This window comes from Indicator indicator, chromosome 1 (genome assembly GCF_027791375.1).
Source record: "Indicator indicator isolate 239-I01 chromosome 1, UM_Iind_1.1, whole genome shotgun sequence".
In the NCBI taxonomy this organism is placed as follows: domain Eukaryota; kingdom Metazoa; phylum Chordata; class Aves; order Piciformes; family Indicatoridae; genus Indicator; species Indicator indicator.
The window spans coordinates 119,196,772-119,224,293 of record NC_072010.1 but is presented as its reverse complement, the minus strand read 5'-3'; the positions used below and the strand labels follow the sequence as shown (position 1 = coordinate 119,224,293).

General features: G+C 36.7%; 1 protein-coding gene across 6 annotated transcripts in view; it reads left to right on the top strand.

Annotated features, from left to right (window-relative positions):
• The window catches only part of KDM6A (lysine demethylase 6A), a 151,815-nt gene that overhangs the window by 37,367 nt on the left and 86,926 nt on the right, over positions 1 to 27,522 (top strand). For all 6 annotated transcript variants that reach the window (XM_054400007.1, XM_054400002.1, XM_054399979.1 and 3 more), the window contains exon 4: positions 10,159 to 10,208. In XM_054400007.1, coding sequence (XP_054255982.1) covers positions 10,159 to 10,208 — 50 coding nt within the window. The remainder of the gene's footprint in view (positions 1 to 10,158; positions 10,209 to 27,522) is intronic.

The following is a 27,522-nucleotide window of genomic DNA, read 5'->3' as shown; positions in this document are numbered from 1 at the left end:
CTCTTGAAGTACATTATTTTTCTTTCACCTGTAGCTACTGAAGTCTAGATTTAGTATGTTTTGTTTAGTATTGTTTTTTCATAAAAAAGTACTCATTTCTGACAAAAGTGAGTCTACCTCAGAAATTACTGGATGAGGTTCATTCTTTTCTCCATTAGATCTGAGGTTAGACTAGAGTATCACAATGTTTTTTACTGACCTTTAAAATATCTTAAGATGGTCTGCAGCTTGTATTTTTCCCAAAATGCATTGTATTTGAATAGCTGTTGTTAGTTAAAAGGTTTTCTCTGCAGCCATGACATTGAATTGTCTTGTTAGTTGCACTCTGGTATTCTTAGGAGAAGGTCTTAGGCAAGGTATCAGCCTCTTTCCAGGTTTTGAATATTTTTTTCAGGTGATTATAACTAAGGCAAATTGTTTTAGTACAAGGTGGTTTTTCTACCCCGATTCACCCTCTTGGTACTTTCTAGTCAGACTTTGGCTTCAGTATTTCCCAAAATGACAATATTTGCTTCTCTTGGTCAAACTATTCTGTTTCCTCAGTATAATTTTCTTAACTCTAATATGAGATAGATACAGATATATAGATAGATAGATAAGATAGATATATATATTCCCCCCCCCCAATGAGAGAGTATTCCTCAGCTGTTTGTTTCAGAGGTTCCCAAACCCCTCACTGTTCCCTGGGTGTGTCTTTTGTGGCATCCCCCATCTGCTTGTTGCTGCTCTCTGCTTTCTGCTGGCACAGCTGAACGTGCAGCTGTGTGGGGAACTGATCCAACTGAAAAATAACCCAGCAGAAAAAAGTGACGCAATTGCTCCAGAATGTGAAACCTCAGACTCACATTTTGCCAGAGGAGGTTGATGAGTTGTCAAGTAAGCTTTCGGATGCTGGCAACCTTATGAATCCACCTGGGACTCCATGACACGTACCTGTGAACTTTGTTTGCTACTGCATTCCTTGGGAGGGCTGGGATTTTACCAAAGTCACTGTACTGTTAGCCTTGGAGGAAACTGATGCTACATCAGTAGTTGGAGATTCTTTTTAATTTCTTTTTTCCATTACTCTGGTTTCTATAAGGAGCATGGAATATAGACAGTGATCTTTAAGGCTGGGGTTCTAGTTGATTGCTGTTCAGTGAGTTCGTGGCTTTGACATCATCTGTGTATTCCTTAACAATTGTTTTATCTGTTTTCTTGGAGGGTCATCTATACTGGCTGTGTTCCAGCCTGTGACTTGGAGGACAGTTGCACAAGTGGAGGCACACTTTCATCATTTGCCTCATTGAAATACTTTTCTCTAGGCAAAAAATCCTGGAAGTAAAAAGAGATAATGGAATTCATGAATGATTTGGGAAAAACATGCAATTATTTACATCACAATTACTAAAGCATAGTTAATACTGCACTAAAATAATTCTTCTTGTTGTACCCAAGTGGTAATCACAATTTTTATATACTTTCAGAACAGTTTTAATATTACTTTGTTTGTAAACAGTGACTGCATTGTCAAAAGCATTAATATAAAAATATTTGAAGTAATTTGTAAGATAGTCTTAATTAGTCCCAGGGCATTTGTTAGCAGTTGTTTGGCGAAAATATAAAAGAAAACTGTAAAAATGCAGAGCATCTTTAGTGAGGTGCTCATTTACTAAGAGACAGCCTAAACCCCAAATTCAAACACTTTCTGACTGTTCAAGTGTAAAGTTGTTTGGCTACAAGAGCAGCTCCTAAATTAAACAACGTGCTTGTGTTCCTTTGTACTTAGAATTCCAGTTCTGTAGAGAATTTTTCCCATAGTGGTTAATGTCTTGGTCTCTTGGGACTTGGAAGAAGACTGCTGGCATTAGGAAGCATCAAGTAGTGAAGCAATCTGATATCTGTTTCAAATAAGTGTGATATTTAGGTGCACTCTTATTTTTTCTTTGTTGTTTTTAATTTCTAATAACTGACATAAATTGGGTTGCTTCTATTTAGAGCTGTTTATTTTCTCTTTAGGAAATAAATTTTGAGTGGTTTAACTTCAGGTGGTTCAAACCATTATGTGCAGTTCCTAGAAAGAAGTAAGAATATTATCTTCAACTTAGAACATTAAAATGCCCTTAATAAAGAGTGTGTGTATAGAGGGTGGGATTTAGGAGTAGAAGATTATTTTTGTGTAATATAACTGAACTATGCTTTTTAAACTGGTTGTCTGAAAATTTTCATTTCTAAATAAATGCTTACTTGTTAAAAGTAATTTTGCAGAATATTCTCTATGAAGGATTTTTGAGCTTTATGTGATTCCGTTGCATTTTTTCAGTGAGATCCACTCAGTATTTTAAGACCTCTCATAGAGTTTATCTAAAGGATTTCTGTACAATAAACTTCTTGTCAAACCTGTGTATAAGTTACCCATTTAATACCTCTTATGTGCAGCTCATAGTTGGACATGATCCTGGGACAGTGAGCTTCTCACCACATTACTGTTGCATTATATTTCCAAATGAGGATGTGAAATTCTTAAGAGGAGGATTATTTGGTGATTTTTTTTTTGTCTTTATTAAATATATGATTGTATTGCCTTTGTGTATCTGCCTTCATTCTTTGTTAAAAGCAAGAGAGGCTTTAGGTGTCTCTGATCGCCTGGTGCTTTTAGTATGGATCTCTGGAGGAGATGGAGAACCTTTTTCCTAAGGCCATGGAACAGACTGCCTGATCTTCATTTTGCTGTTTTAGCTTCTCCGGTATTTTTGTTTTTTCTTTACTATGGGATTGTAGTAATGTTTAGGTTAGAAAAGAGCTTTAACATCATCAAGTCCAACTGTAAACCTAACAAAGGCCCCACTAAAGCGTGTTTCTCAGCATCACGTCTACACATCTTCCAAATGTCTCCAGGGATGGTGACTCCACCACTTCCCTGGGCAGCCTTTTTAGTGATTGACAGACCTTTCAGTGGAATTCTTTTTCTCTTGGTGTCCAACCTAAACTTCCCCTGGCACAATTTAAGGCTGTTTTCTCTTGTCCTGTTGCTTGTTCCTTGGAAGAAGAGATTGACACCCACCTTGTTCCATCCGTTCAGGCAGTTGTAGAAGGTGGTAAGGTCTCCCATCAGCTTTGTCTTCTCTGGGCTAAACAATCCAAGTTCCCTCTGCTGCTCTTTGTAAGACTTGTTCTCCAGGCCCTTCACCAGCTTTGCTGCCTTTCTCTGGACATGCTTTTGCTCCTCAATGTCCCTCTTGTATTGAAGGGTCCAACATCAAACCCAGTATTTGAGATACGGCCTCACCAGTGCCCCATACAAAGGGATGAGTACTGCTTTAGTCCTATTGGCCACACTTTTTCTGATAACAGGCCAGGATGCCTCTGGCCTTCTTGGCCACCTGAGCACACTGTTGGCTCAAATTCAGCCACCTGTTGATTGGCACCCCCAGGTCCTTTACTGCTGGGCAGCTTTCCAAACACTCTTCCTCAAGTGTGGAGTGTTGAATGGTGATGTTGTGACCCAAGTACAGGACCCAGCTCTTTTCCATGTGAAGATCTCTACAACTGACCTTGGGTCATTGATCTAGCCTTTCCAGATTCTGTTGCAGAGCCTTTCTACCCTCAAGCAGATCAACACTCTCACCCAATTTTAGGGTCATCTGCAAACTTACTGAGGGTGTACTCAATCCTCTTGTCCAGATCATTGATAAATACATTAAACAAGATTGGCTCAAAAAATGAGCCCTGGGGAAACACCACTTGTCACTGGCCACCAATTGGATTTAACTCCATTCACCACCACTCTTTCCAGCCATTTTTACTCAGTGAAAAGTCAACTCTGTTGACTCTACCTTGGAATTTCCTCAACGTCTGATGTCAGTAATTTTATGGCCCAGCAGTGTTCATCTTGCTAGGCTAAAACACTGTTGTGGATAAAGCTTTCACTATGTAATAGACTGTTTCCATAACCTGTGTATGTCTCCTAGGTGTTTAATGGAGATGGTTTTATTTGTGGAAGCATTGTCAGATTTAAGGCAATGCATGTTCTCTTTATTTGCGTCCCTTCTGCAGTTCTTCAGCTAATTTTGCTACTTGTTTTCACATCAGATAAGCACTAAGAAATATTAATGCTTGTTTAAAAATTGTAACATTATAGTTTTCTTTAATAGATTTTTTTAAAAATGATTTACACAGAAGAATATGGAGACTGCAGTTGTTTTGAAGTTCTGTTTTCAGGAGTATATAATCAAATTATTGCTTGCTGTTAACTTTTTAAAATTCAACAAGCCAAACATTTGTTATCTTATTTGGCCTTGCAGGATGCCACTAGATGGTGTTAGCATCTAGTTTGCTGTTTTTCCTTACTCAAGCACAAAAATACTCAAAGTGCTCTGTGTTTGCGTCACTTGTGAAGCCATCTTAAATCTTCAGGTATCATAAAGTAGATTTGCTAGAGCAGATCATAAAAGCTATTGTTCTGTGACTTTTGTGCATGAGAGGTAGATGGATGCTATTCAGTCTATAGACATTTTGTTCCTCGCTTTCACTTTGTTTGAGGTTATCTGTTTTGATTCTGGATACAAAAAGAGATTGTCTGTTATATCACAATTGTGTATTTTATAAAGTTTTGTGTTTTTCTTATGAAATTAAAAACCCTCAACGTTCTGAAGCCACATACATTGTAATTATGTCAAATCTATTTTTTTATTCTCTAAGTGTAATCAAGGAATCTCAGACAGAGATAGATAAGAAAACATTTGTGTACGGATTCTGAGATGTTCTTTCACCCTAGTCATAGTAAAAGAGGAAAGTAGACTCTGAGAAGGCAAATATTAAGGGCTGTCAGTACTGAAGTAACTGTAGATAGTGCAAGGTCAGTAGTTGGGCAGCTGTAAAACCTGTAGGAAGAACAGGCCAGTAGACTATGACTGCATGAACTCGTTTGAGGGTCAGCTCTCCACTAGGTGGTAGAGGCTTGAAGACATATAACAACACAAGCCTGTGCTAAGGAGTTTTTTTTGCTGTGCACTATTTTAATTTTTTAGGTGGAAAGGTGTTCTTTTACTTTTCAGGGCTGTTTTAGGTAAACATTCTTTTGTTCTCACAAAGTGATATACTTGGTGGTGATTGATCTGAAGAGCTACATATACCTTTGGGGGGGTATATACCACCATCCCTCCATACCTCATCAGCTCTATTCAGAGTAGAATGGTAAATGCTGTGTTTCCACTCAGTAGGTTTTAGGATTTTCAAGATTCTTAGCTGTTAGAAAAATAATGTAACTTGCTAAGTTTTGGAGAGACCTATTAATAGCGAGAGTGTAAACTGATACAGTAAGTAATGAAATACTGGGCAGAAAGATAAGTAGGTAACTATAAGCACCTTTTTTTACCTATTCTTTGTTGACATCTAAATTGTTTTAGATGTCTGAATGTGGTCTCTAGCTTTGTGCTTTTAAGAGAGATTTCTGTGGTTGAATGGATCATTTTATGAATGTAATTGAGGGTGAAGCAGGAAGCATCATCCTACTTACTGTTGACTCAGTTCTGTTCCTAGTCCGAAAATGCATTTTCTAGATTTTCAGGAGCGATCTGTATGCTGAAATTCCATGTGTTTAAGAATGTCAGTGACAAACTTCTAAATTGGAAAAGTTCAGTAATAAGTTCCTAATCAGAAGATCGTCAATGGAATTCTGCTGTGCATAATGGTGATTTCAAAGTAGTCATGTTTTAAAAAGGACATCTTAACTGAAGCAAAGTAATTAATTCACTTTTTGTATCCCTGTGTTAATAAAAGAACAGTAGTTCATAGAATATGTTTGGTTTTTTTTTTTTTCTGACAAAAATTGTCTTACCTTGAAATGGCCAGTCCTGGATGAAAAGTAAAGGTGCAAATTTAGTTGGTTTTTAATACTACTGATGTGATGCATGACACAAGTGACTTTCTTTTCACTTTTTAATAAACCAGATAATATCATCCTATAATTAGAATCAGTTTCACATAGGGACTTGCACACATGTTTTGCAGCTCAGTGTTGAGGGCTAGGGCTTTGATAGCCACTAGATGCGTGAGAGATGCTGTTTATGAGCCCCTCTCCTTTCACAGAGTGGAAGAGAAAAAGAGTAGAGACTTACGGACTGGAAAATTAAAACAGCTTTAAGAAAAATAGTAACAATAGAATGAAATATATGCAAATATATACAAAACCAATCAAAAAACACCCCTCTGATGCCAATTACATCATTGTCACCACTGATGCTATGGGCAGACACTGGGGAAGTCCTGAACTGGACTTGATTGCAGACAGGAACCAGATTCAGGAGCTGGACTCTGGAATTTAGATTCAGAAACACATGGATTGGTATCAAAGGTGGAAAGGACGCAGTCTTTCTTGGATGCTGGCCACTTAAAAAGAAAGTTTAACCCATGGGATTCCTCAGATCTGTACTGAATATGACACACATAGAAGTGAATACTTCATTGATCAGTTAGGGGTTACCTGTCCTGACTGCTCTCCCCACAGATGCAGTGCAGATGCAGCCCTAGTGATCTGATACTCAAGATCTGGCAATGGCACTGGTCTCCATAGGAGCAAGTATAAGGAAGAACCTTTCTGCATCACAATCCTTTGAAATAACTATGAACATCCAGTGGTATCACTGCTTGAAGTAGACATTATCTGCAAAAACAGGCCATTAATTTCAGGCAGTGCAGTCATTTAGAAGAGACTGAACTGAGAAGGAAAATCGCTGAAGAGAATCAGTTCTGTTCTAACTCAAACTGCGACACATGAAATTTGCTTGTTCTTTTTATTCTTAATCTGGAATAAAAACTCTCATTGGAGGGATTTAAAACTAAATTTAAGGGAGAGGTTGCTTTTAGTTCCATAATACACTTCTTAGATGAGATGCTCTATTTCTATACCATGAAACTCAGGATAAATACCTACTCACTGCTGACTTGTTTAAGGAGTAGACTATGGTAGAATTCATTTATTGTTCATGTTCTACTGCTTTAAAACTAGTCGGTTGGTTTACTTTTTTTTTAATCTTGTTTTTGTAATTTGATTTCTAGTCTCTTGTATGCGAGATTCTTCTTGGAGGTGTGCTTGGTTAGGGATGTTTTGTTTGGGCTCTGGCAAAAAAATGCTCTTGAATTCCTTTTTTTTCCTGTTTTTCTGCCCTTTCCTTCAATCTTTTTCAGCAGAGCTTGAGTGCTCAAGTAGCAGATGCTTAATCTAGATACGAAAGGGGCTGAAATAAACTTTCACAAGTAACTAAGTTTAGCATTCATTAAATACTGAAATTGTGCATCAATAACAGTTTCTAGCTGTTGAGGAAAGGGATGTTGAGCTCCTCCCTAAGGAATCCCCCCAGGATTTTCAACACAACACTGAGAATTTTAAAATGTAATATTGAAGTTATCAGCAGAATACTGGTACCATAGAATAAAAGGCTGGATCCATAGAAGAGATTGCTGAACCCAGAAGTAGTTTTGGACACTTGAGACATTTAAGAAGGACATGTAAGAACATTCCTAGTTCCTCTGGAAGAGTAATGTACCCTTCCTTAGAATGAAAGCCTTATCATGTAAACAGAAGTATGCTTCAGCAGTCCATACTTTCCATGTACTTCTTGGCACATGAAAACAATCATTTCAGGTGTTCTCATGGGAAATTGCTGAACTTCATTGTAGAATGGAAGAATTAGAAAATAATTCACAAACATCAGCACTGTAAGAAAAATTGGTAGAGTATCTTGGAACAGAGACTATCTTCTTTTCCTGATGTTAGATGGAGGTGCTAGTATTTTACTGGGCAAGTTTCTTTACAAGCAGTGACGTCAATGAAGCCTAGTTTAGTGCTTCCCAGTCCTCATCCTCCCCTGTCACAGGGCTTTATTGAGTCTGAATGAGTGAACACTTTGAGATGTTGTCTCACTTTTTTTCAGTGCTGCTCACTTTTGTTACATTGTCTCTTTGGCTGGGGAATGTGCCTGTGTGCGCTCTGACAAGGTAGAGTTAGGAGCAAGAAGAAAGGCTTCAGCTGTACACTTTTTTGCTGTACTTGCATAAGGAATCTTTACATCATTGAATAGCAGTAAGGCTTTTCTCTCTCTTTTTTTTTTTTTGTTTTATTTTTTTTCCTCTTTTCTCTATAGGTCCTCTGTTGCTGCTCTGTGTTTGTTTTTTTTAAACTGTTGATGTTTTATAAACTTCTTAGCAATAATTTTACTGTTACAGGGAAATGTATTTCAGCTTTTCTGTTTAATGAGAGATGCTCACATGAATAGTACTATATTTTTAACAGCTACACTGAAAAGTTCTTCCTTTTGTTTTCCAGTGTAAATCATGAGTGTTTTATTTAACGTTATTTTCATTCTTTTCATCTTTTTATTTTATCCATGCCCACTGTACAATCGACTGCAAAACTTTTATTAAAGAAAAAAGAAAGTTCTCAGTTTCCTAAATACTGCATAATATTGTGCTGCTGACTTAAGTATTCAAAACATGCTGCTTTTGAAATAGGTCTTTAAAAGTAGGACAGATGCTAACTGAGTAAAAAAAAAAAAGCAAAAGTAAAATTACATTTTGTTTAAGGTGTATTACAAAACCATTTCATAGTATGCATGTGTGTTTTGCTATTGAGAAAGCAGACATTCCCACATTCAAAAGCTAATTTTTCCTTTCTGTCAAAAAGTCATTAACAATACCTGGGAGAAGGTAAATCTAGGAGGAGTATTTGAGGTAGGAGGTTATTTTGTGTTATCGTGAACATCTTTCATAACATAATTACAGATTGGGACTGAAATATGCTTAATCTTAACGTTCTTAAATTGTTAGACCACAGTCATATCCTTCAGTTTGTACCATATCATTTTTTTGGGGTGGGGGAGGTATTATAGTCTTAGACTGTAGAAGATTTGGCCTGATTGACTAGTTTTTTATGTGATTTTATTCATCTAAGTTGCATGTAAACTTTCACACATACTGCATATAAGGATGATGAGTGTTCTCCTATTTTTTTTTTCCTCTCCTGCTCTGGGCATGTAAATAAATCACAGTTCAGAGCACCAAAATTAGAAGCTGTCTTTACGAGCAGTGTCAGTGGTGAGGGGCACCTTATGGTCATAATTCAGCATATATCAGATAGGCATTTAAAAATATAAGGTTGTGAATCTCCATAGACAGATGACTGCAGAGGGGTATACTTGAGAAAGCTACGTGGGCCTTGCCATTATATGTGTGTTGTTAAGGGCTTTTGTTAAGGAAATGAATATACAAGACAGACACTGAAGGGGAAATCATTTGTTCGTGATCCTTGCAGAGTATGAACCTGCACATAAAGTACATATTGTTCTTACTGTATTCATCTGTTTAGTGTTTGTAGTTTCTCAGAGCAGAGGCTGACTTCTTTCTCTTGTTATTTTGAAAATCTTAAGAAGCAAACACTTGAAAAATCAGAATCTTGGGTGTTACTGCAGTGAATCATTGTTAAAAATTCTGCATTTTTAGATGGTACCTCGTGCAATGTTGTAAGAACATGTAAGAACTGTTTATGTTCTAGACTGATGTGGCCTGGTAGCTGAAGGGCAAGATGAATCAACTAGAGTTTTTAGTGGGGAAGAGGGATGCAGGAAGAGTGGTTTGAGAAATTTGTTGCTATGCGGAACTAACTTTCTGCTGAGCAGAGCTGTTCTTAACCCATGCTTTCCAGGATAGTTTTGCCTCCTAGGTGTTGAGTGAAATGTAAGCTTTTTTTGCTTGCCTGTGTTTGCCTAGTTACCGAATGAAAGGGCATGTGAAATTGATTTCTCTTTGTATGTCACTCCATACCAGTTCTTTAGAAATTACAGGACATCAGGGAGCATGGTAAATAAGCTACATGATCACATTTTAAAATCCCGCAACTGCTTTGTCCAGGATGAAAATCCCAAAATTTCAGGTGGTTTCTTTGTTTCAAGTTTTCTTGACTTGTATTTTTAAGATTAATGATAAATACCTGTTCTGGTTGACGTTTCATAAAACATAGTTATAATCTTAAGGAATGCATAACCCACAACTGTGTACTTATTGTGGCAGTGTTATTTTTATTAAACTGTTTCTTATTGCAATGTCTGTTCTGACTCTTAAGTTTTTGTAAGTTCAAAGAAAATGCAACAAAACAAATTCAACATTCATTTTTCTTTCCTACAGCATTATCTGCATACCAGAGGTACTACAGTTTACAATCTGACTACTGGAAGGTCTGTATATATACTGCTTTTTAAATTTTTAAAGTAACAGATAGTTATAAATGATTGAATTTCTAAAATAGATTTATTGCAATGTAAGTTTGGAGTATATGTGTGCAATTACTTTTGGGCGTATTAATTGGGTCTTAATGGAATTTTTTTCTAGATATATAATTTGTTATAAATATATGTGGAAATAAGACTTCACACACTTTTGAAGTGGCAAATCCATTATTTTCACACATTTTAGATTTGTAAAATTTTATTTTATTATTGTTCATTACTTCAGTTTTTCTTATGTAAGCATAGGTATTTGGTATGAGCATTGAGAGACTCATAAGCACTTGAATGTTGCCATGCAGGTATTTGACTTGTACTAGGAAAAGTGTTCTCAGGCTTCTTCTGCAGATGCCAAATTGTGTAAAATCCGTTTCAGTGTTTTAGACAACAATGTTACGTAAGGTGGGAAAAATATCCTGTTTGTATAGCTGCTTATCTGTAAGTGTCAGAACTCTATAAATTATTTTAAAAAAAAAAATCTTACCATGAGATTGCAGAAAAATGGCATCGTTGCATTGCTATATGAAATAATCTGAGGACTGAGATGGAGCTGAAGGAAAGCACCCAGCACTGTCATTGATACTTGTGTGGTCTTAACAGCTTGTTTTACTTAAGAGTATGCATAAGTGCGTATTAAAATAGTCAGGCCTGACTCTGCAGAAACGTCAACACCATGCACATGCCAGCATTAGAGAAACGTTTCCTATATTGTTTGCAATTTATAGGGACTGTAAGTATGTTCTGAAAAAAATAATGACAAATAAGGGGTGGAAAAGTGAAGTGACATAAGTGTCTTCTGGCATGTGGAAGAAGAGGTCCAGAGAGTCCTAGGAAAAAAATTGTACATACTGTTTTGTAAAGCCCCTGCTCCAGTAGAAGTTGTATGAGTGCCCTTTTTGTGCTAAGCCATTGGGAACTGGAAGTATTTTTTCCCAGAAAAAAACACTGTAGTTTAAAAAACACAGCAATAAAAGCATTCATCTGTTCTTGCTTCTTACGTGTCCTCAGTGAGTTAGTGTAAAGATTGCTGTAACAGAGTGTTGAAATCATTTAATCAAACACCTATTGTAATAGTTTCTGTTGTTTATACTCTTGCCATGTTAAGCATTTCAGAATAGTTTGTGACTTGAATTCTTTTTTTTCTGGCTTTTGTTCTGATGGGTCATTATTACAAGGGATAAACGATAAGTATATTATTTCACCTACATTTTCTGAGAGTTCAGGGTGAAGTATAACTAATTGTATGTGTTTCCTTAGGTGTAGTGTGTTTCAGCATGGCTCAGAATATTACCTGCGATTAAAATAAATGCAAACTCTGTTTTGAAAGGGTCGTTGCAAGAGCATGGGTAGCTGTAAAATGTGTGATCTGTGCTTGACTTAGTGAAAGCAATTTCTTTTGCATGCAATGTGCTGATACTCTAATACACCTGTTCCTTGTGTATATCTCAAGAGTTTTGTCATGCATAAATTATTTCAAACGTTTGCAATTGCAAGCATGAGAACATCGCTTGGAGCTGACTAAAGAGCATTTTGACTTCTGCAAACCAAAAAACCCACAAAACCTGAGCAATTTTTCTTCTGATTGGCCTCGTGTGGGAAGGATACTATACTACTAGTTCTCATTGAGAGCTTCCTTATAAATAACTAGTCCAAAGTAGATTTTTTTCCATAATAATTTTGGAGATTTTCTTAATTTTTTACGTATGAAAAAGAGCCTGAGAGAGTAAAAAAAAACTGTTTTCCAGTTAAAAACTTTTTTGCTGAAACTAATTAAAAATCATAGATGAATCATATTTCATCTTCTTGATGGATGATGAAGATTTTCAAGTTGGCAGTAGGAAGCTGCCTGGATGAGGTCTAGAGAAAAGTCTTCTCCTTCCCCTCCTCCTAAGTGAGAGGGTTTCCTGTTCTCCTTTAGTACTTTGTATCTGCAAGTAACCATTTAGTGAAGAATAGTAAGTTTGTGATGTATTTTTGTTCACACTTGTATAGTGTTTTGTTACACTTTGTGATTAACTTTTTTCAGAGATACAGATTAACTTTAAAAAAAGGCATCACACTTTTTTGTTTCACTGTTGTGGGTTTTTTAAAGAGTATCTCTTTTAAAAACATTCTTACAGGGTTAGATGTCATCAATTAAATTGTTGGTATTTGTGGTGGTAAAGCAGGAGAGAGAAAAGGGTGTGAAGAAAGGATTGTATTTGTGAGCTGTGAGAAGAGCTATGTGAGAGAAGTGAGAAATTGATGGAGGGTGCCAAATCCCATGAAGGTTATTACGTAAGATAGATTTGAAAATAGGGACTATTTTATAAACTTAGGCAGCATATCTGAAATTACTTACTATGGGACAGTACAAATTTACATCATTGAAAAAAGTGTCTGTTCTATTATTTCAGAAATAGAAAACTTACAGTATTTTGAGAGGTTTTAGGTTGCTTTGTGGTAGTTTTACCCTCCCTACATAGAATTTTACTCTTTGCTATTTTATTCCATGTGGTTGGTCAACATGAGCCAGCAGTGCACTCATGTAGCCCAGAAGGCAAATCATGTCCTAGGCTGCAACAAGAGGAGTGTGGACAGCAGGTCAAGAGAGGTGATAATTTGCCTTTACTCTGTGCTTCTGAGACCCTACCTTGAATACTGTGTCCAGTTTTGGTGTCCCTATCAGAAAAAGGACACAGCAAGTTGGAGCAAGTCCAGAGAAGGGTTGCAAAGATGATCCAAGGGCTAGAACACCTCTGCTATGAGGATAGGCTGAGGGAGCTGGGGTTGTTCAGCCTAGAGGAGAGATGACTCTGGGGGGGACCTTGTAACTCCTTTGCAATACCTGAAGAGATCCTTCAGGAAGGCTGCAGAGGGACTTTTCATAAGGGTGTCTAGCAATAGGGCAGGGGAAAATGGTCTTAAGCTGAGAGGGAGAGTAGGTTTAGGCTGGACTTTAGGAAGAAGCTCTTCAGTATGAGGATGGTGAGACTCTGGAATATGTCGTCTAGAGAGATTGTGGATGCCTGCTGCCTGGGGGGTGTTCGAGGCCGGGTTGGATGAGGCCTTGAGCAGCCGAGTCTACTGGAGGAGTTTTCCCTGCCCATGTCAGGGAGGTTGGAGTAGGTGCCTTCCAACCTAAGCCATCGTACGATTTTCATGTGTTGTTCATTATATGATATTCGTCTTACAATTATTAGTTTCTTTTAAAATTTCATGAAGAAAAATTATTTACTTTTTTTTTCATAGGTTTTTCTGATGGTCTGAATTTTTTTACCAGGTTGTTTTCTGTCAGAATTTGGTACACGAGTTGTTTCAATGGTAGTAGAGTAAGCATTTTATTGATCCTATGGAACAAAAAGAGAAAGAAAAAACACGTTAGAAGATATACTCTGAATCTGTGTTACAGTGATAAAAGTGAAGGTGGAAAGTTGGAAATATGCTGTGTTTTGCTATTTACCAGATTAATACTCCTTCATTCTGATGAGATATTGCTTCCTTTCAAAGAAGTAATACCTGTATGGATAGTTTGGAAAGAAGTTTACGCTATGATTCCTCTTCCTAAGTAGACCCTTTTTTTTTTTGCAGGTGACACTCTCAGATTAAAGTAAAGTGTCAGGCTGATTGAGTTTCCACATATTTTTTTTTTTTTTTTGCTTTTTACAGGGACTGTGGTTCCTTAACTCTGCATTTAAAAGAAATTACCTGACTTGAAATCTCATGAAGCAAATAACTTGCATAAGAACTGGGATAACTTAAGAGTTCTTACATTCAAGTAGTTCTCTCAGTGTTTCTACTTCTCATTATGTGCCCATGCTAAAATAAATCTCCCTTCTGTGCAATGCACTTCATTCTAATTTCTTTTTAAAACTCCCTTTGTGTCAACATGTTGAGGGAGGTGAGGAAGACTGTGGGGGATGAATGGATAGGAAGGGCAGTTCAGGAGAGGGAGATAACAGCTAGAACTTCAGTTTGTATATTTCGCTGCTACTGAGAAAACAAAGATATCAAGTATAAGTGTCTGCCGTGATTATCAGTTTTGATATATTCTAAGGAGGCAGGATTAGAAGCTCATCAAGGAGTAAGATATTCCTGGTTTTATCCAAACATGATGGCAGATATCTGGCACCTGGAAAAAGTTACTTTAATTATCTCATTTTGTACTATAATTCAGTTGATTATACTGAACTGTTTTATATAATGCCTGAGTTTGGGAAGGGCTGTGCTAATAGAAATTTCAGTACCTGAGTGAATTGTGTGAGTGTAAAACATCTGGGTCTGTTGCATTGACGTGGTTCCCCAGGGCAGGGGAGACCTTGAAATCATCCTCTGCAGATGTGCAGCTGCAAGAGGATTCAGTACTTTTACTCCTGTGATTCCTAGGAGGGATTTACAGAACAGCCTAGTTGTCTGCTGCTTTGATTAGGAGATCCTAATGACACTTCAACTGCAGCCCTTATGTAGTTCCATAGTTTGATTAAAGTATATTTGTGGCTTTTTGCAAGTAGGTTCAGCGTTCACATTGTGCGCCTGTGGTTGTTGCCACATAGAATAAAACTTCTTGGTGTGGCTATATGCTGATTCTTTGCAGCATTTCTCTGAGCCATCTGTTGTTCTCTCTATGGTTGGGGGAAAGAATGTGTAGCTTTCTAGGCAGGATTTCAGTCAAATCCAAGAGACTGTGAACAAATTATGGGGACCGTGTGAACAGCATTGCTGTTGTACTTTAATGTGAGTGTATTAATCCATGCAGGAGAAGTATCCTGCCTGTCTTCAAGGATTCTTATAAAAAGGTGTGTTTCATTGGAGTAACAGAGGATACACAAATACATAAGCATTTCTATCTGTATGTAAATTGGAAGATTGCCAGGGCATGGTGTTTAGAAATGCACCTAAGTGAACCTTAAAATGATGGCAGTTATTCCTGGCACTGAAAATCAGTTACTCCTGTATCAGGGAAGGCTACTTACCATGGACTAGGAGGGTGGAACTTAGATTAAGGATACCTTAAATAGAAAAGAAACATCAATTTGTTCAGTTATAGTCACTCATCTTTAGTGTCTTTTTACAGAGGAGTGCTTGGAGTGCATCAGTCAGAAAATCTGAATGTTCCCTGAAATGTTTGAGGGGTCCTTAATTAGTGAGATGTATCTTCCAACACAAATTCAGAAACAGACTTTTTCTTAGCTGTTTACCTTAATTGGAAAGTTGCCTAGTAGGAGAGTTTAATCTATCAGGCACTCTTTGTCATTATTATGAAATTGGTCTTAATCACCTTTCTTTTTGATAAAAAACAAAAGAGAAGCTTAGTAAACTTCAAGGAGTATTTTCAAAGATCTACTTCTGTGTTCTAGTGGATTTTCAGAATTCCTAGGTGCAAGGATGGTATAAACAATTTACAGTTTCAAGGCTATACTGAAGAAGAATGAATGGTCTAGTTTAAAAAAAATAATTGAAGGGAGAGAAACAAATCCCATGGTTAAAACAACAAGTAAGTAATGCAGTAATAATGCAGCGAGTAAGGTATTGGTCTAATTCTGGAAAACAGCTATTTGGTACTTCTTGCCCATGTTTACTGGACATTATAAACTACTGTCTGAGTTCAGACATTTGCCTCAGACCTTCATCATATTTGTCTCTTAAATGATTCTTAGAAATGTAATTTTAGCTGTATGTTTGCAAATAGAGAACTTCCACTTTTCTCATAAAGTCCTTATCACAGAACATTAGCGGTTGGAAGGGACCTCAAAAGATCATCCAGTCCAACCCGCCTGCCAGAGGAGGATCACCTAGAGTAGGTCACACAGAAATGCTTCCAGGTAGATTTTGAATGTCTCCAGAGAAGGAGACACCACAACCTCTCTGGGCAGCTTGTTGTCACCCTCACAGTGAAAAGGTTTTTCCTTAAGTTCATGTGGAATCTCCTGTGCTCCAGCTTGCACCCACTGGGCAACTCTGAAGAGCCTGGCTCCATCCTCTTGACACTCACCTTTCACATATTTGTAAACATTAATGAGGTCATCTTTGTCTCTTCTCCAAGGTAAAGAGACGCAGCTCCCTTAGCTTTTCCTCATAAGGGAGATGTTCCACTCCCTTAATCATCTTTGTGGGTGGACTGGACTCTGTAAAGAGCATCCAAAACCATGCAGAGATACTGAAGAAACAAAAAAATTCCCTAAAGTTCTCTTCAGAAAGCCCAGGAAAGTGCAGCTGTGTACATATTTACAAAGTAGTTATGGAAGAAGGTCATGTTCTTTATGCTGAGTCGTTGGTTTGTTACAGAAAGTGATTTTATAGTGTTCCTTGTTTTGTAGATCTAAAGTGTACTTCAGTACCAGGTAGTTTTTTTACAATAATGTTTTATAATTAAACCTATGTAGAAATGTTACTAGAAGTATTTTCATCCCTATGGCTAAACCACTTTTCATTAGTAGTAAGGCTCTCCCCCCACCTACCTCACCCCAAAAAAAACCCCAAACCAACAACTAATGTAAAAAAAGACCATGATTATTTGTTTTGAAATCTGACCTGTTGCTTAACGTTTTTATGTTTTGGAAAGAAAAATGCCCTTTTTTGAATATATATATTCCTAATGCTATAAAATAGCAAAACAATTTGAAAAACCATTAATGCTTTAATTTTGTGCGTTTTGCTGTCTCTTTCCAGACTGTAAGTCTATTCCTGCCTTTTTTTTTAATAGTTGGACAAAAAGCAATTAGTAGACATACTGATAACAGCAAATAAGAGAACATTTTGCACCTTGGAGGATCTGTTAAAAGACAGCAATTTTCCACTTCATTGACTCAACAAGTGTTTTATTTTCTGTAGTAATCGGAAAATACCAAGTAGTGTTTTGAGACAGAATTCATCAAAGCTTCCATTATTTTTTTAATTGTATATAAATGCTTGGTTTAATTGAAACAGTACGGTGGTAAAGGATCAATAGAAATTGATGAAGCAGATGCCTTCCTGCAACAAAAGTTATAGAAGGCAATAGGATGATTTGTGAATGCAGCTTTTTATTCAAGCCCTTATTTTTTTTTTTTGAACTTTGTTTTTAAAAAGGACATCCTGTATAATGGGACAAGATTTCCTCATAGGAGTCCTCAGAGAACAAAACCTAAAAATTACATAAAAAGCCTTTAATATAAATCACTGCTGTATAGCAATGCAGGGCATGTGCAGGAAAGGCAGAAAGACAAGAAAGAGTTCCTTTTATTGCAGGAGACTTCATTAGAGATACATTTAGAGGAAGCGAGTTTCAAAAATCCTTAATGAGGGTGAAATCTGCTGAGATTAAGGGCATTACAGAAGGATTTCGGAGATAATAGTAAATGACCTAAAGATGGGTAAGATGAAAATGTGCAATTCAGGATATATTTGCAAAGTAACATAAAAATGAGAGGGTAGGAATGGAATAAATAGACATTTCAGAGAAAATGGAGAATCGGAAAGTGAAAAATAAAACCAGAAAGTGAATAAAGTTGGGATGGCCTTGCAAAGGGAGACATTATTAATACTTTCTATACATTCTTTACTCTGTCTGAAAATGTAATGGTCATAGGATTCTGTATCACCTCTCACTTTTGACTAAAACAACAGGTTTTGAACAGCAAATACAAAATTGAGTAAGTTTGAAAGGAATACTCTCATTTTTAAATACTGAAGACGGTAGGTTATTGTAGTGGAGACCAAAAGCATTTTAATGGGATTTAATGGAATAAGCATTTTTAAGAGACTGTGTTATGGAAGGTAGTATGGAAATCCAGTCTGAATCTGATAAGAGCAAAGTGTGGCTAGAGGAAGAATCACAGGGAGTGAGGGAAGGAAAATTGTAGACTTGACAAATGTAAAGAATGAGAAGTAAAAAATGTACTTTAAGGCTAAGAGCATATGGGGAGAAGGGAGGAAGTTATAGATAGAGTAATACAGGAGTGGATTGTGGGAGGTTTAAAATGAGACTTTTGCCAACTTTCTCCCTACCAGCCACCTCTCTGTCATAAATACTTCAGGCATTGTGGGAGAGATTAAGAAAAAAAAAATTGAAAAAATCCAAGACAGTAACTATTCAGCTGAGGAGCAAAGTAACACTCTCCAGCATAGAACCAGGATATCTTCTGTTGAGGAAGGCAGAAGGTGGTAAAGTGTGAAACACTGAGGATCACCCGGAGAGCTAGCTAAGTAGTTTTAAAAAAATTGGCATGTTTAGAGTAGAGGATATAATGATAATAGAAATTTCTGTCCTGAGCTTGCTGGGGAGTTCATAGCAAGGGGAGGAGTGAGTTAAGATGACATGGAACTCCTCTCTTATTAATTAAACAGTGAAGACTTTTTTGTATGTAGCTGGTACTGCACCTAACAATAACAGTTTTCTGTCACAAAAGAAGAAATTTTACAGGAAGGAACAAAGTATCTAGCAATTGCAAAGTCTTACTGAACTGCCAATGAAAAATACTTGAGGAAATATTTCCCCTAACATTAAATTTTTTGAGGTGCAGTGGGCAAGAGTAATTCTGTTGATGGACACTTCACTTTGGTGCTAATGTATACATGGAAAACAAGAAGGAGGGGGGAGGGGGAAGCAGATATAACATCATCAAAGGTAATTTTAAAGAAAGATTGTAAACAACCAACAACAAACCCTCACAACAAAGTGCATGGCTAGTAATATCTGTTTCTCCAAAGTTTTGTAAAGGTTACTAATATGTTTGGATCATGAACTTGCCCCTTCAGTATGTCAGGATGGGTAGAAATTGCATGTGAGATAATTGAAAGCTAGAAAAGTTGTTAAATGAATGAGACCTCGGAGAAATTAAGAGTGTGAAGACTGCTGAATCGAAGGGCTGAATTTATGACTTGTGCACCATATAATCTCTAGTCTGTATCAGAACACTTGGTAGTTTTGGTAACACAGCGAGTGAAGTTATTTCAGCATCCCATAGGCGCAATCAGTTTTAGCGTGATTGCTCAGTGGTCTTAAAACTTTGGATCCTTAAATGCAATTTATGTTTATGAAGACTAACTGGAATTCTGCGTCCTAAAAGTAGAAGAATTGCATTTACACTTTCAGAGTATTTTAGAGAAACACATTAATAAATAGAATTCCTGCAGTGCTTGAAAGGTAATGATGGTTGTGCTACTTGTAACACTTGATCATCTATAAAATAAAATTTAAAAAAGGCAAGTGGCTAACTGTATTTGGGTTTCATAAAAAGATCTTTTATTGTTGGATGCAAAATAAAATTTTGCAAAAGGTTATTTCTTATAAATCAGTAAAGCAGACAAGTTGAAAGAAGTACACATTTTTTTTTCCTCTAAAATGTGTTGTTTAAATGAATGCCACCTAGAAAGATCAAGGAGAAAATCTGTTGTATTTTGTGCTAATTGGAGTAAAGCACACATTTATACAGATATTTCTTAAAGGGTGGTAAATATTTAGAATTATAGTTCTGTATTTTGTTCATTCTGGTGCTAAAACAGAGAATTCTTAGGTAGTCCTATGACAGAGAAAGAAGCAGATACTGTTTTTTATTGTTGTTAATGCAGACAAATAATGCAGCATGTCCAGTTTTGTGTACAGTAACATTGTACAAAGTTCTAATAATTAACTTTCATATTAGCTGATTTCTCTAATGAAATTCTGGCAGAAGGGCATATTCCTTCTCCATTAACAGAATCAAAACTAGGTATAAAATAGTAAAAAAGAGTGAAGACTGACCCAATTTATATTAGAAATTTTGACATGATACCTTTGACCTCCAGGTAAATTTGTAAAATTACCCCACTCCCCCTTTTTTTTTTTTTCTTTTTTTTCCCCCTAAGATCTCTTTCTATTATGTCATCATACAAGACAAAGGAACTGTTCTCTGCACACAAACTGTGTACCTGCTTGGATCACAAGAAGTATTAGGTCTTTTTAGGAAGTGTGTATGTTTCTATTTTATTACAAATAATTTGCATTTGAACTAAATGAGCAAAACTTTTTATTTCAATGTTTATAGTGTTGATTTTTTTCTTTCCCATTGTATATTCATTTATTATGCCACTCGTGCCTTTTCATCAATGACACATCTGGCAAACCTGTAATATACTCAGAATGTTAGTGGTAGAAGAGGTATGAATATGCTTTGGGTGGAAACTTTGCTTGGGTCAGAAGATAAGGCAGAATCTGAGAGAGAACACTACCTTCATCCTAGACATAGTATTTTTTTCCAAACAATATTTATAATGTTTCCTAATTGCGATCCTTCACTGTAGAAATTAATTAAGAAAGATCTTTTCATCCTCCATATGTATGATCTCTGTCTAGAAGTCCAAATACTCTGGGTGGAAATAACTGAAGTATCATCAGGATTGATGGAAAAGTCTCTTCAGAAAAGCTTTTAATGCATTTTGAATTCTGCTATTGCAGAAAATTTCTTTGTGCAGAATAAACTGTCATCCTTCATCTACTTAGAATAATAGCATGCTTCCGTTCTTCAATCCCTGTGGTGAGAATGTAGGATGCTGAAGCACAAGACATGCTGAATTATGGCAGTGGAGAAACTCATCAATTCAGGTTGTTTGGAGAGGCGTATTTGGTTGACTAGAACAGTTCTGACTTGGAGGACACATCTTCAGTGGGCAAGAATATTATTTGAATGTTGATGATAATGAACGGCCAAGTGTTTCTTTTTCTAGATGTAAACAACTCTGTCGACAATGCATGTGGTACTTGCTTTCTCAAAACTATTCTGTCGTTTTCAGAAACCACAGCAATGGTACAATTAATAATCTGTATGATCGCTTTTTTTTCTGCATTAAAAAGGTTAAAACAAAACATAGCCCTTTTTTTTTTTTACATATAGTTTGTAGAATCATGTTTGATCATAAGCTATAAGTAGATACTTCTACATTAGATATCTTTTAAAAGATTGTTTCTTTAAAAGATGAAATGTTTGCTTAGCTTTAGAAACAAATAGTTATTTTATTTTGCAATATTGGAATTTTCAAATTGTTCTCTTCAGAACTCACGTTTCAGTTCTTGTGTTTTTAGATACTCTTTCAAGCATATACTTATTTAAATTATTGTGCTGTATTGTTTCCTTGCTTTCCCAGGGACACAGATTCAGTCTTCCATGTATGGTGTGGGTGGGTGGGGGAGGAGTGGCTGAAGTGAGTGAATCTGGTACAAATAGATGGGAGAAGGCAGCAGGTGGGAGGATGGGGAGACATAGTGTGGGGTCTTTTTCTTGAAGAGCCTACAAGGTAGCGTGTGTGGGGCTCATGCTTTAAGGAAAAGACAATTCAAAATGTTTTTAGAGCAGTATTGGGGCATGATTGTGCTCTGCTCTGTGAAGGACTATTACAAGGATTACAAGGATAGAGGAGAAATAGAAATCAGTTCTGCTTCTTATGTTTACTTGCATAAATGTTTTGCAAGAAGTAATCTCTGGCGTTTGCTTGCCTTTGTGGAGTGCATCGAGATCAGTGCTGAAACCTGAGTACTGTCCTTGAAGGGAAAGCCAGTGCTGAAAAGATACTGGAGAATCAAACGCTAAAGCATGCTAACAGCAAATGAACCCAACCTTTGAGTGCAGTAGGTAATTTCAAGCAAAGTATTTCTAAGCATGTGCTGAGAAGGTCTATAGTTACCTAGAAAATCTGTAGCTGGTTGTCTTCCTGTACAGTATGCAAGTTTGTAGTAGGGATTTACCAGCATTGCAAAAGAACCTGGGAAAATATTAGCTTGTCACGCTCTGCCGCTTCTCTGGGCTGCTGTATTCAAATAATTTGGCACCAATTCCTAAGGCACCATATATGTGTACAAGTTCTCCCTCCCAACTTTTGAGGGATAACTCAGAACTCTTAACTTCTATTCCAAATGCTGTCATTTTTCTCATTGCATTTGCCAGAAGAATGGGACTGATGAGAGATGTCAGATATGGGAGAAAAAACAAATCAGTTAGAGATCTTTTACTCTGTTTTCTTAATTCCTAGCCTAACCTTTGTTCTGCAAGACCAGAAAGTTGCTTAATTAAATTTCATCTGGTGTTGCCAGCCAAAATATATGTAGCTAATTTTCCTGGTTTCCTCATTCAGTCTTACTTTCAGGATTAACTTTTTATTTAGTGTATTTTTTTTTTATTGCAGGTGTTGTTCTAGCCTCTTCTTCCTTCTGAATTTGCAGGGTCATCAGAAAAACAGCAATAAAACTGTACTATCAGATATCATGACTACATTGATGCTGTTTAACTTGCTTTGTAAAAGTATTGCAGGTATTGTTTTTCTCTCCAAATGGATTGGGATCCATTTCATGCCTGTCAGACTCTGGTTCTTGGGATCAGAGGCTGATCTGTTCCCCTCTATCTTGATGGTATAATCAGAATTTTGCTAACTTTTTCTGAAAACAAGCAAGCTGAAAAATCTGATTCCAATCCTGCTAAGCAGTGTAAAGTGGGAGATGGATCAAATAGGACAGTGACAGGGAGAGAGAAGGGAATTGAAAGGGAAAGAAGGAAAAAAAAAAAAGGACTTAAAGTCATCATCTATGTAGTTAGCTTGAACTTTGGTTTTGGAAAGGAAAGGAGGAGATTAACTTACTATCATTCCAAATTACTATTTTCATTATAGCTAAGGGATGAAAGCTCACAGTGGTGGCAGAGAAGGGAGAATCTGTTTAAGCAAGACCAGTGCTGCTAATGAGATTGTCTGCGTTTTCTGTTGTCAGCTGCTGCAGGAAATTTATGCTTACTGCAGCTTCCAGAAGTGTTTGTATTAGTGGCTGTGTAGACAGTTGCATCAGTTTTTGCAGAATGCTCCAGACTTGCAATGCTTTAATGATTTCAAAAAGCAGCTGGACAAATTCGGGGAAGAAAAACCCATTAAGAACAATTAAATATGAAGACCTTTTGTCTGGCTTTAGAAACCTCAGACCCACAAATCATTGGAAGTTGGGAAGGTATTCATGGGAGAGGAAGGCTTAAAATTAATAAGAAAAGTGAATGAAGTTACTCCTTCAGTAACTTAAACAGCAAAGTTATGAAAGTTAAGTGTTACTGCTGAAAATAGCCTGCTTGCTCACTCCATGATCATCTGTTTGGAGTTATGTTTCCATTCAGTGGCATAGTCTTTATGTTTTGGAGAGGAAGGATGAATTTCTGATTAAATACAAGCATTAGATGTTGTCTAGAGGAGAATTACTCTCTGGAGCTCTACAAGCATACCTTACCCTGTTTTTCCCTCTCTGAAATCTATAAAAATACAACAACGTAAGTGAAATAATCCAATTCTGTTCATAATGGAGCATTATAGCCCTCTCTTAGTTGTGGTTTTGATCTCAAAATCTAGGCAAACAGAGCCCTCTATCTGTCTAAACCTTGAAATAAGTATGAAGAGCAGCTTGTCTTGAAGGCACTTTTACTTCACTGAGACAATTTGTCTTTCAGAGGGATTTCAGCCTTTTCCTTTCCTAAACTTTTCTTCCGTGTGTATTGATGTCAGATGAGTTCCTTGGGAGTCTCTCCTCAATCACAATGGATGTAACCCTGGCTTTTATAAACAACATGAAGGTATTCCTTGCTGGTGAATTTTTCAGACCTGATCTTTGAGTGAAGAGAAAATGGAAAAAAACAGATGATGAATGTCACTTCTGAGTTCAAAACAAACCTGGATGAGCGATGCCACAGGACAGCAGCGAGTCTTGAGCTGAGAATTATGAATGTGCTGCCTTGGAAAAATGATATAAAAATGTTTCCTCAAGGAACAGAATTAATATTTTGAATTTTTAAAAAAATGCTTCTGTTCAATGTTTTTGCTAATTCTGGTATTGCATGTAACTCCATGTGGCATCTTTGTGGCATCTTACTCTTACAACCTGTCCGTGAAAAGAGGGAGATGTTGTGTGCGTGTGTTGAGATATTTGGGTGATTCAAGTTCAGGGAGCAAGTACTAGGGGTAGGACTTTGTTATTTGACTAGGACACAATGAATCACTGAGCTACCAGAGCACTGTCTTGAAGCACTGCTACTTTGCATGGTAACTTGGCTATTCTGGTTGTGGGAAGAAAGCTTGGCAATTATTGGGAAGAATGTGATCTGCTATGTCAACAAAGTTGTAACTGTCATAAGTGAAACAAAGTTTCCTGCCTCTGTGCTGGTCAAGTGTGAGATGATACTTCAGGGCCTTGTTTAATGGCTGTGGTGGTCTTAGGTTGAAGGTTGGACTCAATGATCTTAAAGGTCTTTTCCAGCCAAAACAATTCTATGTTTCTGTGATTCTGTGAAGAGCAATTAGTTTGTCAGTGATCCAGAAGTGTACCTCTTCTCCTGAGTCACTTTGGTACACTGCTTTTAGAAAGAGAGAATGAAGGGTAAATGGCTGTGTGTGTAAGAATCTTAAGACATGGATCTCACAAAGCCAAGTTACTCAAAATTCTTAGTATAGAAACTCCCATTTCATTTAAATGCAAGTGAATCAAGTAGGTTTTTCTATTTTATTCCTTTCACCCCATGCACATTGCACATGCAGCAGAGTTCTGCAAGGGCTTTAGGGAGGGCTGAAACAGGTTGTTAGCCTGAGGATTCTTTTTGTTTGTTTTACTGAAATGAATCTGGATTTTAGGCCTAAAAAATACTTATTTTGGAAGCCAGTCAGACAGAGAAGGCATGAAACAGGTTTAAAGATGATTGAGAGGCATAGCTGTCATTCTGTGAAATCTTAAGAGAAATTGAGTAGATGACTGTATCTACCAGTTGATACAGAATCAGGTATTTAATTACCATGTTGAACAATTAAACATAGCTTGGGCTTCCTAAAGCACAGCCTAAAATGGATGTTTGTGTTTAAGGATTAAATGTAATGTCAAAAACACATTAAAAAGAGTTCCACAAAACTGGAACTTAAATGTGTCTGCAAGGCATCGAGCACAAATTAGACCTTCCAGAAAGAGAGTGAGTTCATATTCTCTCCTTTTCACTAACATTTATTGTGAAGAGACCTTTCTAGGCTCCGACTTGTCATATTCCATATCTGTCAGAGGAATACTTCAATGGCTGTGGGTCTCTTGCCCAAAGAGTAAATAGTTTTTGGTGGTTTTTTTTTGTTTTGGTTTGGTTTGGGTTTTTTTGTTTTTTTTTTTTTTTTAATGTTGGGAGTTATTCCTGGCAGAATAGTACTGAAGTACCCTTAATTCTGTAATTTCTTCATGCTAGTATTCATTCTCCTGTGCAACTGAGAGACAGGTTTCTTCTTTGGTTAAGCAAAGTACTGCAAAGAGTATTGATAATTCCAAGGTAGGATATTTATGGCTGCCTATTTTGAGATCTAGGTGATTGCAGTGCCATGATCGCAGATGTATGAAGCTGCCCTGTCTTCATGCTTTTGAACTACTGTTGTCTTTCTGTGCCTAGAATTTACCTTATTTTTGATATCTTTAATTAAAGAGTGATCCTGTTTATATGAACATTCTGTTGTAATAGGTAACTGAATCATAAGGTAATGTGTAAAGTTTTTGAAAGCATTACTTTAAACAAGGTAGATTTGGATTACACTGGAGAGAAATTACATTCAGAAACGTTGGGTAGTAGCATACAGGATGCAAGTTTAAGCAGTCTTCACTGATCTCTGAAGTGGTAGAAAATTGTTAATTGTGCTGGTAGAAAATAAATCTAAATTTATTTTGCTTAGTGTCATATGATATAGTTGTAAATGCAGGGCTGGTATTAAATTTTTTTTGATGATTTTAATTTTCATGACTGGAAGTGAAAGTGAATATTGGTATTCTACAATGGAAGATAAAATTTTGTGTTGAATGGTAAAAGTTTAGAGGTTAAAATGAAATAACAAAAAAAAAAAACATTATGGAGAATTAAGATAGCAGGTGGAATTTCATTAAGATTTTAAACCCAATGTATTTGAAACTGTTTTGTGTTCCCAAAATTGACTTAAGTATCAGAAGAGAGTGGGAAGTAAAAGTTAGAAGGCCAAACAATACTTAGTTTAATAAAGAAGAGTATAGAGGCCTATAACTGGAAACCATGCTATTATATAAAAGATAAGTATAGTTCAACTTGACATTTTGCTACAATCTAGGCATCCTACTCTCAAACGTAGAACGGAATGAAATTTCAGATAAATGATAAAAGAACTGTTTGCAGAGGAGGCAGAAAGGAAGGAGGGTGAATCAGTACATACCATATACGTATTATGTATGGGTTAGAAAGGAATTCTCCTGATTTTTTAGGATCAAGAGTAAGGCAGTATCTACTCACTGAGAAGCAGCAATTATAATGTAAATTTAATTTGTGGAATTCAGCTTACCAAGGTGTCTTTAAATAAGAGGTCTCCCTTGAGTCTTGCAAAAGCATGTCAAATGAACAGAGGAGGAGAAAGATCTCTATACTGTGGCATTGGTTAATTGGGCTTCTTCTGTCTTCTCTTCCCTCTTCCTTCAGGATATCAGCTAATAGCATAGGCAACAGAATTTAGGAATAAACTGCCCCAGAGGAAAAGATTTTAAAACTACCAGCTTTGGAGGGTTTCTTACAACTCTTAAGATAAGGTAATAGTGAGAACACAAGAGAGACCAGTGGATTAAAAAGCATTCACATTCCTGATTCAGGATAGTCGTGATGTTTCTATTTGCAATTTTTCTGAGTTAATTTTTCAGAAGTTAAATCACTGACAGAAGTAATTAAGTGACATGAAGTGCAACAACAGTGGTAAGAAGAAGAGGGAAAGAAAGCTGAGCTTGAGTAGATGAAGACAGAGCTAGAGCTAAGCAAAGCAGTGCAGAATTAGCAGAGAAGAGATGATGGAAAGTAAAAGAAGTGTCCTGCCACTTGGCTTGGTGTTTTGTTTTTTTTTTCTTCTATTTGTTTTGTGTTTAGAAATTGAAGGCTCTTAAACTCACCAGTTATATATACATTCACCAGTTATATATATATTCACAGAGTAGGATGAAAATTTACTGATGTACAGCTTTCTGTTAAGAAATGATGATTTGATGAAATTGAAATACTCTGTGGGAATGGTTGGTGGGCTGCCCAGCTGCTTGCTTTGCTCTTGGCTGCTGGCCATCTTGTCTGCTCCCCCAGCTGCCTGTCATGTGGGCCTGCTGCCTTGTCTGTTGTATCCTGTTTGAAGTATTTGTATATTCTCACAAATAAAACAGCAAATCACCAATTAGTGATTCCTGCTAAACGAACTACAGTCTTAATTAGAAAACCATTTTCAGTAATAATTGATATCTAACTAGCAACCATTAATCAGTGATCTTGCATTTTGATACTTAAGACAATTAAAC